This window comes from Somniosus microcephalus, chromosome 15 (assembly GCF_052327205.1).
Source record: "Somniosus microcephalus isolate GS21.2 chromosome 15, FLI_Smic_1.0, whole genome shotgun sequence".
In the NCBI taxonomy this organism is placed as follows: domain Eukaryota; kingdom Metazoa; phylum Chordata; class Chondrichthyes; order Squaliformes; family Somniosidae; genus Somniosus; species Somniosus microcephalus.
In genome coordinates this window covers 54,389,392-54,408,059 of record NC_141001.1, presented here as the reverse complement: position 1 = coordinate 54,408,059, position 18,668 = coordinate 54,389,392, and the positions used below count along the sequence as shown (strand labels likewise).

General features: G+C 44.0%; 1 protein-coding gene across 1 annotated transcript in view; it reads left to right on the top strand.

Moving 5' to 3' along the window:
- Positions 1-17,380, top strand: part of syt8 (synaptotagmin VIII) — a 150,314-nt gene extending 132,934 nt beyond the window's left edge. Inside the window, exons 7-9 of the mRNA XM_086007813.1 lie at positions 6,178-6,295; positions 7,569-7,702; positions 9,487-17,380. Coding sequence (XP_085863939.1) covers positions 6,178-6,295; positions 7,569-7,702; positions 9,487-9,708 — 474 coding nt within the window. The 3' untranslated portion in view covers positions 9,709-17,380. The remainder of the gene's footprint in view (positions 1-6,177; positions 6,296-7,568; positions 7,703-9,486) is intronic.
- The last annotated feature ends 1,288 nt before the right edge of the window (positions 17,381-18,668 follow it).

Genomic DNA, 18,668 nt, shown 5'->3' with positions numbered 1-18,668 from the left:
CTCAAAGACTGGTGTGGGAGAAATGGGTTTTGCTTCTTGGGACACTGGCACCAGTACTGGGACAGGAGGGAGCTGTTCCGTTGGGATGGACTCCACTTGGCCAGTGCTGGGACTAGAGTCCTGGCGAATCATGTAACTAGGGCTGTAGAGAGGGCTTTAAACTAATTAGTGGGGGGGAGGTTTCTAGAGAGCAAATAACAGAAATGACAACGGAGAAGGTCATAGACTTAGGTAGCAGTGGGGAAATTAAAAAACAGAACATGTCCGGAAGGGACAGAACGTATGGAGTAAAAGGTAAAGTAGTAAAAGGGGACAAAACAGGAACTAAGTGTCACAAAATATATTTGAAAGTTCTTTATCTGAATGCACATAGCATTCGTAACAAAATGAATGAGTTAATGGCACAAATAACTACATATGGGTATGATCTTGTGGCCATTACAGAAACATGGCTGCAGGGTGACCATGACTGTTAAATAACCTGGTATGTTTAATTCCCAATCAGGAAGGACAGGCAGGAAGGGAGGGGAGGTGGGGTGGCTATGTTAATAAAGGAAGGAGTCACTATAATAGAGAAATTATATTGGGTCAAAGGAGCAGGATAGTGAAACAGTTTGGGTAGAGTTAAGGAATAATAAGGGGAAAAAAACACTAGTGGGCGTAGTCTATAGGCCTCCGAACAGTTGCAACTCTGTTGGACGGAGCATTAATCAGGAAATAGTTGAGGCTTGTAATAAGGGAACAGCTATAATTATGGGGGATTTTAACTATCATATTAACTGGACAAATCAAACTGGGCAGAGCAGCCTTGAGGATGAGTTCATTGAATGTATTAGGGATGGGTTTCTTGAGCAGTATGTAACTGAACCGACCAGGGGGCAAGCAACCTTAGATTTGGTCCTGTGTAATGAGACAGGATTAATTAAAAATGTCCTAGTAAAGGATCCCCTTGGAATGAGTGACCATAACATGGTTGAATTCCATATTCAAGTAGAGGGTGAGAAGGTTGGATCTCAAACAAGCGTGCTGAGCTTGAATAAAGGAGACTATGAAGGTATGAGAGCGGAATTGATTAGAGCGGACTGGGAAAATAGATTAAAGGGTAAGACGGTACATGATCAATGGTGTACATTTAAGGAGTTATTTTACAACTTCCAAAAAATATATATTCCACTGAGGAAAAAAGGGTGTAAAAGAAAAGATAGCCATCCGTGGCTAAGTAAAGTAATTAAGGATAGTATCCGACTAAAAACAAGGGCATATAAGGTAGCCAAATCTAGTGGGAAGATAGAAGATTGGGAAGTCTTTAAAAGACAGCAAAAAATAACTAAAAGATTGATTAAGAAAGGGAAGATAGATTATGAAAGTAAATTAGCAAAAAATATAAAAACGGATAGCAAAAGTTTCTATAGTTATATAAAAAGAAAAAGGGTGGCTAAAGTAAATGTTGGTCCCTTAGAGGATGAGACTGGGAAATTAATGGTGGGAAACCTGGAGATGGCAATAACGCTGAACAAATATTTTGTATCAGTCTTTACGGTAGAGGACACTAAGAATATCCCAACACTGGACAAACAGGGGGCTCTAGGGGGAGAGGAGCTAAATACGATTAAAATCACTAAGGAAGTGGTACTTGGTAAAATAATGGGACTTAAGCTGGATAAATCCCCTGGACCTGATGGCTTACATCCTAGGGTCTTGAGGGAAGTGGCGGTAGGGATAGTGGATGCATTGGTAATAATTTTCCAAAACTCCCTGGACTCAGCAAAGGTCCCGGCAGATTGGAAAACTGCTAATGTAACACCCTTATTTAAAAAGGGTAGTAGGCAGAAGGCTGGAAACTATAGACCTGTTAGCCTAACATCTGTGGTTGGAGAGTCCATTATTAAGGAGACAGTAACGGGACATTTGGATAAACATAATTTAATAGGACAAACTCAGCATGGTTTCATGAAGGGGAAGTCATGTTTGACAAATTTGCTTGAGTTCTTTGAGGAAGTAACATACAGGGTGGATAAAGGAGAACCAGTGGACGTAGTGTATTTAGACTTCCAAAAGGCATTTGACAAGGTGCCACACAAAAGATTATTGCTCAAGATAAAAAATCATGGGATTGGGGGTAATATTCTGGCGTGGGTGGAGAATTGGCTCTCTAACAGAAAGCAGAGAGTTGGGATAAATGCCGAACTAATCAGTAACTAGTGGTGTTCCGCAGGGGTCAGTGCTGGGTCCCCAACTCTTTACAATCTATATTAACGATTTGGAGGAGGGGACCGAGTGTAAAATATCAAAGTTTGCAGATGATACAAAGATGGGAGGGAAAGTAGTGAGTGAGGAGGACATAAAAAACCTGCAAAATGACATAGACAGGCTAAGTAAGTGGGCAGAGATTTGGCAGATGGAATACAACACTGGAAAGTGTGAGGTTATGCACTTTGGCAGGAAAAATCATAGAGCAAGTTATTATCTTAATGGCAAGAAACTGGAAAGTACTGTAGTACAAAGGGATCTGGGGGTCCTGGTGCACGAAACTCAAAAAGTTAGTATGCAGGTGCAGCAAGTGATCAAGAAGGCCAATGGAATGTTGGCTTTTATTGCTAGGGAGATAGAATATAAAAACAGGGAGGTATTGCTGCAGTTATACAAGGTATTGGTGAGACCGCACCTGGAATACTGCATACAGTTTTGGTTTGCATACTTAAGAAAAGACATACTTGCTCTCGAGTCAGTACAAAGAAGGTTCACTCGGTTAATCCCGGGAATGAGGGGGTGGTCATATGAGGAGAGGTTGAGTAGATTGGGACTCTACTCATTGGAGTTCAGAAGAATGAGAGGCGATCTTATTGAAACATATAAGATTGTGAAGGGGCTTGATCGGGTGGATGCGGTGAGGATGTTCCCAATGATGGGTGAAACTAGAACTAGGAGGCATAATCTTAAACTAAGGGGCTGCTCTTTCAAAACTGAGATGAGGAGAAACTTCTTCACTCAGAGGGTGGTAGGTTTGTGGAATTTGCTGCCCCAGAAAGCTGTGGAAGCTACATCATTAAATAAATTTAAAACAGAAATAGATAGTTTCCTAGAAGTAAAGGGAATTAAGGGTTACGGGGAGCGGGCAGGAAATTGGACATGAGTCTAGGTTCGGAATGGTCATGGCCCTGTGGGTAGTGGAGCGGGCCCAGGGGCCGTGTAGCCTGGTTCTGTTCCTACTTCTTGTGTTCTAATTCTGTGTTAGATTTCAGGAGATGGTTTTATTCCTGTTCCTGGCTGGGGTGGAGATCGCCTTTACAGAAGGTAAGTACTGTAGAAAATATAGGGACAGAGTGATCTCCTGGAAGATTTTCGATCGCCTAGATGGGTCGGAGAGGAATTTCCCAGATTTTTTCTCCCAAATTGGCCATTGGGTTTTTTTATCTGGTTTTTCGCCTCTCCCGGGAGATCACATGGGTTCGGGTGGGATGGAGAGTGATAGAAGATTCGATGTTAGGATCAGATCAGCCATGATCTTATTGAATGGTGGAGCAGGCTCGAGGGGCCGATTGGCCTACTCCTGCTCTTATTTCTTATGTTCTTATGATGACGTGTCATCAAAGATGTCACCAGACCTGGTGCCTTCAATTGGCCGGCAAATGCACTGGGCGGGCTTAACAAGCCCAATCAGGGGAATATCATTTTGAACAGCAGACTGGAGCCAGCAGCGGAGTCGGGACCCGCCATCGGCATTGCCTGCCATGGACCCACTGCGGTTGGTAAAATCCAGCCCCCAGTTTTTCAAGTCTTTCTCTATATTTGTATTTCCACATACCAGGCAACATCCTAGTGAATCTTTCAGTTGCGACTTTAAACCGAGGCCCGTCTGCCTTCAGGTGGACGTAAAAGATTTCATGGCACTATTTTGAAGAAGAGCAGGGAAGATCTCCCTGGTGTCCTGATCCTCAATCAACATCACTAAAACAGATTCTCTGGTCATTATCACATTGCTGTTTGTGGGACCTTACTGTGCGCAAATTGACTGCTGCCTTTCCTACATTACAACAGTGACTACTCTTCAAAAGTACTTCAAAGTGCTTTCGGATGTCCTGAGTTCATGAAACATAGTATATAAATGCAATTTAAAAAAATCCAAATCATTGATATGCACAGTGAACAGAAATAGCCCAAGAATTGAATGCTGTGGGGCACCACTACTCACTTCTGAGTAAAACTGCCCTTAACTCTCACTGTCCTTAACTCTCACTGTCCATTTTCCTCCTTTTAGCTAATGTTTCATACAGTTTGCTATCCCTCTAATTTCATACCTATTGGTCTTTCTCTAGTAATCTCCCATGCGGCACCTTATGGTCTCCTAAAGTCCATGTACACTAGATCTACCGCATTTATCCCCCCACCATCTACTATGTCTGTTGCCTCCATTAAAAAAAAAATGACATTTGTCAAGCATGATTGTCTCTTTCATAATCCGTGCTGGCTACTTCCAGCTATTTTCATTTATCTCAAAATGCAGTAATTTCATTTTTAAAAGCACTAAAATTTTGCATACCACAGATATTAAACTGACAGGCTTGTCATTTCCAAGATTAAGTCTGTCTTCCTTTTTAAAATGGGTACTACATGAGCCATTCTCCAGTCCTCCAGCACACGTTCACACTCAATAAAGCCCTGAAATATAATTTCTAGGGCCTCTAAAATTTCCTCAGGATCCTAGGATGGATCTTTTACAAACACTCACATCACTTTAATTCCTTAGCTGAGACTTCTGAATTTTTGGAAACAGTTAACCTGGTACAAGCAAAGTTATGAATTGAGACAACTTATCTCAGGTGGTGTGACAATATGCGAACTACGATTGCCCTCAGTGCTCCCATGTGAAGGGAAGAGACAAATGTAAATCACTGCTGATCACTAGTCAATGATCTCTACTGGAAAGTGTGTGCTTCTGTGTTTTTGTGCATATATATAGATGGGTGGAAAGGAATGGGTTTGGCTGTGATGACTCCCAATAGTTCAGGCTCACAGTTTCTACTTGGACAAGCTTTTGGAAGGTAGCTGGCAATCGTGGAACCATTTCAAGTTTTAAGAGAGTAGGGAGGAACGGGCTCGACGGACCGAATGGCCTCCTTCTGTGCTGTAATCATTCTATGAAAAGGGGAGAGGAAATAAATGAATGGAGCAGAAAGGAAAACCAGTGCTTCCCTTCTGTCTATTTTAACAGTTCAGAGTTTCTCCTGAGCTGTAACACATTGAGATCACAATAGGGATAAGGGATACAGAAGCAGTCTATTGAACACCATCAGCATCTGAGTCAGATCCAGGTTAAATGCTTTTGTGGTTCAGCAGATCCTTCTATAATAGTGTCTTTGGGAACATGCAGCGTGTTCTCAGAAGAAGCATGTTCTGCACAGGTGCCTGTCCTCGGTATGGAGAGTAATGCCTGTTATACCAGAGGTTCTGATCGACCAGAGAACATTACAATTACAGTGAGGCATTATTGTTAGCAACAAGCTGTTACATTCATTCAGACTTCTGATTTAGATAGCTAGAAATTGAAAACCATACTCGAGATCCACAAGAAGAGCTTCTCAAAATTGTCCGGGAATAATTACATTAGAACATAAGAAAGATCAAAGACCAGAAAAGGTCAGGAGTCCCTTCAAAACGTATCCCTCTGGTATTCAAGCTGTTCCAGTATAGCATCTAGCCATGTTTTAAGTGCCCTTAATGTCTGCATCTTTGCTCTATAGGTGCTGTGGATTAATATTCCACAACCTTAAACCCACAGATAGGAGCAGATAAAAAGGGAATCTGGGAATTTTGAAAATCTGAAATAACAACAGAAAATGCCGCAAGGACAGCAGGAGATACTGTCAGCATCTGAAAAGAGAAACGACAGATTTACATTTCAGCTTGAAATCCTTCATCGGTTCAGATTTATTTTTTTCTTAAAAGCAAAGAATGATGACATCTTTGAGGAGGAGTTACACAGCCCAAACAGTGCAAAATTTCACACCTACAAGAGGTGACATTTCTTGTTAAACAAAAATTACTAATATAAACCTTGGGCCAGCAGGAGAGCTTGGTTGCTAAGCTCTCTCAGTAGCAATGCTTTCTGTGTTTTCTTTCCCTTGCATGGTATTGCCTGAATATTGATTACTTTATTTTGTTCGGTTTCTTTATTAGCAAGTGAAGCTTGGCGATATCTGCTTCTCCCTCCGTTATGTCCCCACTTCGAATAAGCTGACGGTTGTAATTTTAGAAGCCAAGAACCTGAGGATAATGGATAAAGGTGGTTTATCCGGTAAGAGTTCCTACTGGAAACATTTGCGGCTGCATGTTTGGCTGAAATGACCTCTTTCACAAAATAAGATTGGAACAATCTGCCATCGTGCGTGTTTCCTGTTTCTTCTGTACTATTTTGATTTATTAAGAGGTTACCCTGGGAGATGGTATTGATTGTAAGTACCTACTTGTAGAACACCTCCCAAGCATCAGTCTTTAAAAATAAAATTATGATACGCCAAGCCCAAGCCCTCAATATGTTCCCCTGGAGGCACTGGGGGTGAAATTGGTGTTGGGTGATAGCACATAGTGAGTAGTGATAGTGATAGTGAGTTGGAAGCCCGTCCATCAGAACCTCTGGTGGAGAGAGGGGAGAAGGAGAGGGTGGGCAGAGGGAGAAGGGGGAAAGGGGGAGTAGGGGGATGGGCAGAGAGGGGGCAGGGGAGAGAGAGAGACAGAGGAGAGAGAGGGGGTGGAGAGGGTGAAGGGGAGGGCAGAGCGAGAGAGAGGAAGAGAGGAGGGGTAGGGGAGAGCAAAGGAGGAGAGATGGGGGGAGAGAGAGAGGGAGAGATGGAAAAGGGAAGAAGGGGAGGGCAGAGAAGAGATAGAGGGGGAGAGGAGAGGTGGGAGAGAGAAAGGGGAGAGGAGGTGAGGGAGGGGATGTTTATTATTCTTTACTGCAACATATTCCCAGCTACCTGTTCTCCTGTTTGTAACACATTCACAGCTATCTGCTACTATCTGTAATGCATGCTCTGATCTTTGTTCTCCTGTCTGTAACATATTCATAGGTTATCTGCTACTCCCTGCAACATATTCCCAGTATCATATTCCAGGGTCAATTGCACTGAGGGTTCCCAATATTTACCATACTGTCAGTGAGAGACCCACACGTTGAGGGTAATTTTGACTTCAGACGATGGTGCAAAACATGTGATATCGGCTCGGCCACCCATTAATCACCTCTCCATTTTCGTTTCCATTGAAGTCAAAGATAACAAAAATCAGGAGAGGTGTTTTACGGGAGGCCGAGCCGATGTTTTACACTATCGTCTAAAGTTAAAATTACCCCAGGCGGTGGGAAAATAGAGCAAAGATCACATCATATCACTCCCCAGCGAATAGCACATGTGCTCTACCTGTCAAGAAACGGAGTACAACACATTCCCTGCACCTCTCTCATGCCTCAACTGGAAGGTTTGCGGTTATTTTTTCAAGCCAGTATCTACAAAGTTTCATATGGACTTTATTTTCACCAATATTTGGAGACATTCTTTGTATTTTTTTTATAGACCCCTATGTGAAGATCCGTCTGATGCTCAATAAGAAAAAGTTTAAGAAGAAGAAGACAACGGTTAAAAAGAACACCTTGAACCCATATTTCAATGAGTCTTTTAGCTTCGATGTAAATTTTGAAGAAATACAGGTGAGGAGAAACTGTGAAATATTTAAAAGGAAAAGCAAGTTGCAGCAGGTTACACTCTCTCTGATGGCCATAAAGATTAATTTGAGCAGCCTTAACCTAGTGACAAGGGGGTCACCATACAAAGCGTCCAATAACACAGCACTATTTTGCCAAATTGATATCCTGACTCAAAGAGACACCAAGTGGAAATGGAAATGTTATGTTTTTGTCCTTCTGAGATTTGGATTGAAGTACAGTGTAGAAACTTTACTCTACCTTAACTTGTTCCTTACTTAGAACCCAAGGTGGAAACAGTTCCATTCCACAGCACTTGCATTCCTCATCTTCACTTATAGAAAACAAATTAACCACTGTTTTTGCAGGGGGGACACTTTGCACACCAATTCTTCCTCCCTATTTCTATCTCTAAGCTGTCTACTTTCAATACTTGTGACAGCTGGCATCTAGTGCTCCCTGGCTCATCCCCGTGCCAGTCTTCAGCTCACTGCAGGTAGATGTGCAATGGCAACCCAGTGACAGCTGATTTCTACCCACTCTTTTGTTGGAAGCTACCTGACTGTTACCCAGCTCCTCCCCCTCCAGAGCAATGGGGCCATGATTGGGAAGGTGTAGAAACTGGTGATCTGAGGAGTGCCCATTGGTGCTCCAACCTACTGGGTTACTCTCTCACCCTTATTAATTACATATATTGAAAGCAATTCTAAAGCTTCCTATGAATATTTAAATTGTAAGCTATTTTCAACAGACTGAACTGTGCTCTTCGAAAAGAAGTCAATCTAGAAGGCAAATAAATCAGTGTCTGATATGATAGCTTTCACTTGACTTGAAAATCTAAGACTGTGCTTACAAATCCCAGTTACATTGATCTCAAATGGGATGGCAGTTGGAGTTGTTACAATTGGCTTCAGCACTCCTGTGCAGTCAGGGTTCATGCTACTGATCGCTTTTCAAGAACTCCCACTGGAAAGTATCTGTGTCCAGGCACTAAGTTAGGACATGAGTGAGCTCAGCTGTAATGCCTTCCAGTCAAACAGCCTGCTGACACTCACTACTTAGATTAACAAAGAATGGTCATTTCAGTGAGGTCCTGGGGGAAGAGGAGGCAGTTGGCACCTGTGGAATCGTGCCCCAGAATGATTCAGCGGCTTTAATTTAGAAGGGACTAAATCCTGTCATGGGTGAGACATGACTTTTCACCACTGGGACCTCAGTTTGAATCCAGCCCAGACTAAGTGCCATTAAAATCTTCTTTATGTTGGTTATTAGGATGCTATGTGAAATGGCTTCGAATAGCCTCAATATAGCTTCTACTGCACATAGGAGCACAACACAAAACTGACAGTACTTTGTACTAAATTGACAATCTCATTCAGAGGGCACATGATGGCTGGTGTTGAAAATGAAAAAGCAGTGATTGTTATGCAATGATCCTGGTGAAAGGTAAGTGGGAGCAGACAGTAGGATGAGGACAGAATTGGTCTCAATTGTGATGCATTTCATGGTTGAATCACCTGCTGACACATTGCCTAGTCTAATTGGTACAGTTGGGATTTCTTTTGAAGTGGGAACTGGGGCACATTGTCGGGGCAGAGCAGAGGATGCTTTACTCTGCTATATCTGATCCGATTGCTTGGTGTTGACATTGGCTGCTGGAAAGTCTCCATTTCATATCACTAACATCTTGATTAGCATGAAAAACTTAAGGAAATAAAAAAAGGAGATAAAATGGGATTTTTTTAAAGCCTCTAGCATTGTCTCTTATTGTTTCCTCTTTCACCATACAGAAAGTGCAGTTAGTGATCTCAGTGTGGGATTATGATAAGATGTCAAAGAACGATGCCATTGGAAAGCTCTTTCTTGGCTGCGACGCCACTGGAAATCAGCTACGCCACTGGTCCGACATGCTGGCCAATCCCAGAAGACCAATTGCACAGTGGCACTCTCTCCAACCTAGGGGGGAAGTGGATAAAGAACTCGGGGCGAAATCTCGTTTCCAAATCTTCTAGTGTACCGACTCCATTGAAACCAAAGGAATCTCTACCAAGTCATAAATTAAAAATGTATCCGTTTCAGATAGATCTGTTCACCCACACTAAGGACTACTCTGTTCCAACCTTCTGTGTTCTAGGAGATGAACCAAAGTGAAAGAGGTGAAACGTATTACATTTTTATCTCAAACAAACTGAATATACAACACAGAATACATTATCATTGCATTATAACATCTACAGCTTTGTGATCCTGATTGGAACTGTAAAACTAAGTCTGGTATACACTACTGTACAGTGCAATTCAGAAACTCTGGATACTTGGGATATTTTCACTGTCCTGGAATATGCAACTACAATGAAAATAAATAGAGGATAATGGATTGTTCTGAATGAATTGCAGCAATACCTTAATTGAAGGATTGTGGTATTGTAGACCTTGAGACTAGTTTATGTTCACCCTCTGATACCCAAGATTGAATTACTAATTTAATGGGCCACTGTTTTCATGATTTTAGGTTTGGTAACACACTATGTTGGTTGATCTCCTCCAGGGCAACAGTTGGAGCAGTGTCAGAGACAGCAGAAAAATTAACCAGGGTTCTGGACTTGATCATTGTCCAGTGACCCCTGCTGGAAATATGCTCAGGTGGATGTCGAGGATAGGATCAGGCTCAACTTTGATGCACTTCACATTTGATATTATCTAGGGACTTGATATCTGGGACCAGATATACCAAATGGCCACTTAAACAAGGCACAGAAGGCTGTCTGCACCTTTGGAAATGTACTTTAGTAAAGAGGAGCAGGCCCTAAAAAATCTGTGGGGGGTTTAACCAGTCTCTCACCATAACTCTGTCGGGAGATCAGCAGAACCCATGAATAAAAGCGGGAACCTGGTTCTACTGGATCACCACAATTTCCAGATGTTTATGACATACCTCCAGCTGTCCCTTACAAGGCAAATGTTGTTGAGGACGGTGGACGTCAGGGGTTGGGACTCCCTATGCCCAGCAGTTTGTGTTTGACTGGCTCAGTCAGGACCTGGCATATCTCTGAAGGCCAGAATAACGAATGAGATGAAGCGTACTGTCTTCCAGATGGCCAAAGTGGGCCCCACCGATTGGCTTGCTTTCTTGACTGGTATGAGGGGGCCCTTTAGTGTCAGACAAGTGCTGAATGTTTCTGTTGCATGGGGCAAGTGGGTGTCAGGAATTCATCCACAGTGGTGCTTGTGCCCACCTGCCCCATGCAAATGAGATGTCCTTCCACTAACCCTACAAACTGCAGTGGAGTCAGTGCTGGAGGGCACCAGAGTGGGACTTCTCAAGGATTTTCAGAGCTAATTCCTTCAGGAGAATGGGGTGAGAAAAGAAAGGCATACAGCTCTGTTCTCTTCCCAGATAGATAAAATTGGATTATCGCACTTTTCTTTTAAATTTACTATTTTTGATCATTTATGCACTTTACTTAGAAAATATATTTTTAACTGTTGTGGTATATGTTTGCTAAATTGTCATGAAAGGGTTAGCTGCTTCTACTGCCCATGGTCCGTGTATGGGAGAAGGAAGTGGTGTTAGACAGTAAAAGAACAAAGAAAGATTTACATTTATATAGCGCCTTACACGACCACCGGACGTCCCAAAGGGCTTTACAGCCAATGAAGTACTTTTGGAGTGTAGTCACTGTTGTAATGTGGGAAACATAGCAGCCAATTTGTGCACAGCAAGCTCCCACAAACAGCAATGTGAAAATGACCAGATAATCTGTTTTTTTTTGTTATGTTGATTGAGGGATAAATATTGGCCAGGATACCGGGGATAACTCCCCTGCTCTTCTTCGAAATAATGCCTTGGGATCTTTTATGTCCACCTGAGAGAGCAGACAGGGCCTCGGTTTAACATCTCATCTGAAAGACGGCACCTCCGACAGTGCAGCACTCCCTCAGCACTGCACTGGAGTGTCAGCCTAGCTTTCTGTGCTCAAGTCTCTGGAGTGGGACTTGAACCCACAACCTTCTGACTCAGAGGCAAGTGTGCTACCCACTTTTTTAAAATATATATATTATTTATTGAACATTAAAAACATTTACAACATCGTGATCATTTCATTGTATCATAAAAATCCATTCCACCACTCTGCACATCCATTCCTCCACCACATATTAACATCTAAACCTGAAGTTTAATTTGTCTCACGTAACATATATTCATTGATTGTACTTTAAAAATTGATCATAAAATACTATTTTTAAATTGCTTTCTGAATAAAACATCCACAGAACATTATAATGATATTTTAGCTTATATTTAAAATACTCTTGTAGATTTATTCTCCTCTCCTTAAAAAACAGAGCATTCCTTCTTTGCACAATCACGAATCTAGCCAAACTGAACATTAAATTAATTGCCGCTCCGGTAGACTCAGCCAGACTCTCCTGCAATCCCCATCTCAAAATTGAGTCCCACAGGATTCCCATTCTCGCTCTTCGGTTCCCACCCAGCAAAAAAACCTCACACAACTGTCAAACATAGTACTTAAAATCCTTTAACTGCAGACATAACACCAGTAAATGGGACAGAGTCTCATCCAATGTCCCACACACTGGGCAAGTTGCCACCTCCACTCGCTCAATCTTACATAAGACTGTCATGGTAAAAATCTGGTTATGAGCCAATTTGAAATCCAGTTCAATCCACTCTGGACATTTAAAATTCACCCACACTCTCTTCCAAATCCTGTTGAAGTCCAGCTGTGGGTATATACTTTGCCAAAACTCCTGACCAGCAGGTGACTTGAATCTCCATTCTCTAAATACCCCATAGAAATCTCGAGTATTACAGTTGTCAAATTGGACCAACTCCTCCCCTTTATCCAGCAGAAAGCTTGGAAAAGTGGGACGCATTTTACTTCCATTGGAGATTTACGCATTTATTTTTTCCATCCAATCCTGTGGCATTGTCCTCACAATCTTCTCATATATGATCATAATTGCTTTTTCCTCTACCTCCTGATCCTCCTCCCACTATTGCTTCTGGCAACCAACCTGGAATTACCTCGTATAATACATCTTTCACACATATAATACCAGCTTTTATAAAAGCTTCATTAAATAATACCTCTCCTTCAATGTTGACCCACTGTTCAAAAATAAGGGCTGTTCTAAAAATTCCTCAGCATCCTTGGGCATAAACTGCACACTTTTTAAAAATTGGGCCCAAGTCTCTACAACCCCCTTATAAAGCCTAGGGAGAGGTTTAATCGATTTCAAAAACATATTATTGTATTCCATATACAATATCCCCTGCCCTCCTATCCCACTTTGTTTTAAAAAATGCTCAAAACAACTCTTCCAAAAACTTGTTTTTGACTTCTGAAGAAATCTCTTCTCCCATTTGATTTTAAAGGATTTTTCTTCAAATCAATATCTGTGAAATTGAGTCCTCCCTGATTTCTCCGTCCAATGATGGTATTGTAAACAACCAAGGCTGGTTTCCCTTCCCATAAAAACCTCACACAAGCCTCTCGGAAGGACTTTCCTCCCTCTCAGGAATATCCTCCACCATCAATAAGTACCATAGCTTAGATTGCAGGAGAGCGGACACCACTGTCGCTCTTCCTTGCACTTTCAACCACCTTCTTTCCCATCTTCCCAAAATCTTATTAATTTTCATAAATTTTGGTTCCCAATTTAATCGATCCACTTCATTCCTGTCCTTCTTGCACCCCATATTCACCCCCAGAACTTCCAAAACCTCCACCACCTTAAAGGGGTTTTCCTCCAACCATTCCCCTCTACCCCTTCCCACCACCAGGCATTGGAACTTACTATAATTCACTCTGGCTCCTGAAGCTCTACAATACTCCTCCACTATGCTCATAGCTTTCCTCACTGACTCCTCATCTCTCAATGTTAAGGTTGTGTCATCTGCATATTGGTATATCACCGACACCCACCTGGAACTGGGAACCACAATCCCGACTACGCCTTGTTCCTTTCGCATCATGTAACCTAATGGTTCTGCTACCAGTTGTGTACAACAATGGGGACAGGGGACAAGCCTGTCTCACTGACCTCTGTATCAGAAAATAATTGGGATAAAAAACCATCACATTAAACACAGCTAAATATGTTTGAATAAAAAATCCTTATCCACTCAATGAAATTTTTCCCGAAACCAAATGCTTCCAAAACCATCAATAAAAACTCATGAGACACCCTATCAAAAGCTTTGCCTTGATCTATCTATTTAATATATAAGCCTCCCTCCCACTCTCTTCCATGAGCTCTATCGCATCTCAGATTGAGACCACAGAGTCTGCGATGTCCCAGCCTATGACTCCATAGGACTGAGAGGGCAAAGCTATCTGCAGCATCACCTCCTTCATATGATTTGCCATAACTCTCGCCAAGATCTTATAATCCACATTTAATATGTGATGGGCCTTTAGATCCCTTCTATCCCCTTTATTTTTATAAGCCAAGCTTATGATATCTCTCCTCATATATGGGGTCAGACTTCCCTCAATTTTAATCTCCTTAAAAACCTCTAAGAACAATAGACTTAAAGGTCTAGAAATTCGGTGGCACCCCGTTTGGGGCGCTAAGCTAGCCTGGGCGCCGGAATTACCGCTGCGAATGGAGCCACTTGCGCCATCCCGATATTCAGTTTGAGCGCTCCAAACGGAAGCGCGGCGTTGCTCGAGGCACCCCGCGTCCCTCTTGGGGCGCTGAAACTGAATATCGCAGCGCAACGTGCCGCAGCGCCACATGCTACGGCATGGTGCGCTGTGGTACTGCAGGCCTTCCTCCCCTTCTTAAAGGGGAGGGGCCTGCACCAGCGCGATCCGAGATCGCGAGTGCCGGCAAAAGAGCCCGGCACCGAGGAGAAGTGCTGGGCTCTTGGGACACAGCCGGCACTGCCCGGGGGTGGGGGGCTCAGGAGGCCGGGGACGGCGGCGCGAGGAGGTGCTGGCAGGCGGCCAGCAAAAAAAATGGCTGCCCCGCACCTCCCCTTTAATTAGCGCCACTACCGCCGCAGGTAGGCCCCCCTGACCTGGTCGCAAATTGCGACCGGCGTTACAGTGGGGGGCGCGACCAAATATCGCGATCGGGGCGGTAACGGGGCGCTGCGCACACCGATGACGTCATCAGTGGTGGCGCAGCGCTACAGGCTAACGCCGCCATTAGCGCCCCGCTAAATATCGCCGGAGGCGTGGCCAGTGGCGCTAAAGCCACTGAGTGCCCTCTTTAGGCGCTAACTGGTGGCACAGCCCACCGAATTTCTAGGCCAAAATCTCTAAAACCTTTTGATTAGCACATCATCCTCAATATAAACCAGCAGGTTTAAGAATGGGACCACCACCTCTTCAGAATATAGCAGAGATACCACCAAGAACTTATCTCCAACCTTCAAACTTAGTAAAAGTCTTTCCACCTCCTCTCGGCCACTGACTGTCACATCGAACCCAACATTCGACTTTGGATGTCCTGGAGTCCCAGCCCAAATCTTTGGGCATTTTTTTCTCCCTTCCCCCAACATTTTCTCCCCGATTAAATTCATCTTGGGAACATTGTCCTCTGAGGGGCCCAACACCCCAGGCCCCTCAGCAGCCACCTGGCTGCTGTTTAAGGACCAAAAAAGCCCTAAAACCTGAAAAGAAAACCCACCACCAACTTTTTACAAAATCACTCCAACCCCCTGCAGTAATCAAGCACCCAGCAGCACCTGCTCACTCCTAGCCCCTCCCACCTAGAGAGTGCTACCCACTGAGGCACAGCTGACACTGTTGGGAAACCACCATGGCCTTGTAATGATGTCATGCAGCCCTGATTTGCATCTATTCATGACGTTCTTGCCTACTTCAGATGGGAGCTCTTGCTGCCAGAAATGTCTTCCCATTCAAGAAAATCAGGCAAGTTGTGCAACAGGTGCAAACTGGCGGGACAAATTCCTCATCTGTTAGACAATTTTTCCTTCAGCTCCCGTGCTTTCTCTTGGTTGCAACTTTTCTCATCTTTATCCATTTTATCAATGCTATTATGGTCAATGCTTTCCTCTTAAGTTTCAAATAAACCACCCTGCATGGTCTCCCTCTTCCCTGCATTCTCACCTGTTCTGAGCTCAAGACTCATTGCATTGTCTCCTACTTTAACTCATTTCTCTCTTCCCTTCATCTCAGTCTTAACTTCGTCTTACAATGTGCAAGTTTTTAAAGCCCAACCTTGGCATCGGGTCCCAATCAAACCTCATCTTTTTAATATTGGTCGTGTCCTGCACTATTTACTCTAGACCTAGGTTTCTCAATAATAATTTTAAAGTACATGGTTGAATCAAAACTTGTCCTTTCAAATATATGCGATTATAGGAGAGAAGTTGTGTCCTTTGGCATCAGTTCTGTCTACTCCAATTGGAAGTATAAATTGATGTGAATCACATTGCAATGGCCTGGAATTTGTGGTGGGTAATGGCAGTGGACTGTCAGCGTTTACCGTCATTACCCCTCTGAAACTGACTGCAACTTCAGGATTTAGCGCATGTGCATCTAAACGTGGAAACCCTGACGTTGCGGTCAGTCATTCACTGCTCAGACACTGGCTGTGCTGTGGATCGCCCCTCCCCCACAGCTGACTATCATTGTAATCTGCAAAATCAGTGACACTGATGAAAACTTGGGCTTTTCTGCGGTAATATCATTGTTAAATACCCCATTAAATGTTAAGCTTTGTTGGAATAACTGTAACTGGGGTTTTAATAGCAGATTGACTGGCAAACAAACATTATTGCCCTGAAAAACTAATTTTTATATTTGTGGAGTGCTAAAAATTAATTTGTTCATGATATTTCAGCTTCTACCTTATCCCCATGTGAAAGTCCCAATCTTTATTTTGCTCTCTGTAACATTTTTTAAAAGTCCAGGTAAAAGCAGCTTATTTCCTGCTTTCCTGTCTGCGAGAATTCTTCAATGTGATTGGCTGCTTAGGCAGTTTGTTGACATCACTGCAGCATCGCCATAGGAAACCCCTATTCACAGCGCTCCAATCAATTGAACATCGAAAAAGGCAAACTTCTCGGCACAGAGATCGCATCTCTGTGGGCAGCTTTCTTCACTGCTTTGCTTCGCCGCTGACCGCAAATTACGGGCTAGTATTTATTTATGAGAGGTCCCAGAATCCTAGGAAAAGCTCCTAAACTGCGATTTTTATATCAGAAGGGCCATTACCAGCAAAATAAGAAAAAGGTATTTTCATTATTCTGTATAAAGCAACCTGAACATATATTTAAAACTCTGTTAGGATGCTTAATTTCGGTGGAGACCATTTCATGTCCCTATCATGAACGGTACATGATCGGCATGTAAAAAGACTTTTCATGATTTATTTAGTATCCCAATAGAGGCAACCATTCTAAAAGAAAGGGTTTAGTGGATGTGGTAAACCACTGTATTGTATATTGCCACCTCTGGGTGGCGCTGTGTATGGAGGCATGCCTCAGCTGACTCCACCCACCACTGTGTGGGTTTCGTTCAGACTTGTTCAGTCACTCACGAAGAAGCATGGTCTCTTCTTAGCTAATAAAAGCCTTATTCATCTCTTCTTTCGACTCGTCATCTCTTCTTCGACTCATCACCTTTTATGAAGTAATTGATAAGCGTATCAATTTTATTAGCTAAAAGTTAAATGGCGACACCTGAGGAGCAACAACAGCAACGGATACAGCAGACATTGCTGAGAGCCCTCAGACCACCACGCCTGGACCTCGACCCTCAAGAGGTGGGTGCATCAGCCAAGTTTGAACACTGGCTGAGCTGCTTTGAATCCTTCCTCGCAATCTCACAGGTTACAGAGGAGGATCACAAACTGAAAATTTTGACCGCCCAGGTGAGCCATCAAGTATATATGCTAATCCGGGACTCTAATACGTACGTGGCGGCCCTCGAGCTACTAAAAGGGCAATATACGCGCCCAGTGAACACAATTTACGCCCGACACCTCTTGGGATCCCGCAGGCAGCAACCGGGAGAATCGGTAGGGGCATTTGCACGGGCGCTACTGGCACTCTGCAGAGACTGCGATTGTAAAGCGGTAACGGCTGTGGAGCACGCGCAGGGACTCGCCTGTGATGCCTTCGTCAGGGGCCTCCAGTCAGACCACACCCGGCAGAGACTGCTAGAAAGCAAGGAACCCGACCTGAAGACGGCCATTGCCCTTGCGCTCTCGTTAGAGGAGGCCCACCGAAACCTCGAGGCATACCCCCGTAACGGCGCCGAGACATGGCAATCGAAACCGTGGGACACGGGACCGCCGCCCCCGGCACCAACCGCTGCAGCGACCCAACCGAGACAGCAGCCTCCGGTAAGAACTGCTTCGATGCCCAGTAACCAGGCCCAAAAATGCTATTTCTGTGGCCAGTTAAAACATCCCAGAGCGCACTGCCCAGCTAAGACAGCTACCTGCTCGGGCTGCGGGAAGAAAGGCCATTACGCTAACGCCTGCAAGGGGAAGCCAGCCAGCAGCGCAGTGTGCGGGCCGTGGGAGCAGCCATCGTATCCGCCATTTTGTGTACCCCCGGCCGCATGGCATCCGCCGCCATCGTATCCAACGCACTCAACCGCCATTTCGTCACCGGAACCGACCACCGTCTCGGCGGATGACTATAGTGACTCACTAAGCCACATACTGGCCTCCGTGACGCTGGATCAAGCCCTCCCTCACCATCTATCCAGCTCCATGATGGATATCGCGGTAAACGGCCGCGCCACCAGTTGCCTGATCGACAGCGGGAGCACAGAGAGTTTCGTCCACCCCGACACGGTACGTAGCCACTCCCTCACGATTCTGCCAACGCACCATCGCATTTCTATGGCGTCCAAGTCCCAGTCAATGGACATCAGCGGCTACTGCGTGGTGACCCTGTCAGTAGGGGGCACTGAATATAAAAAATTTAAACTGCTAGTCCTGCCCCGTCTTTGCGCTG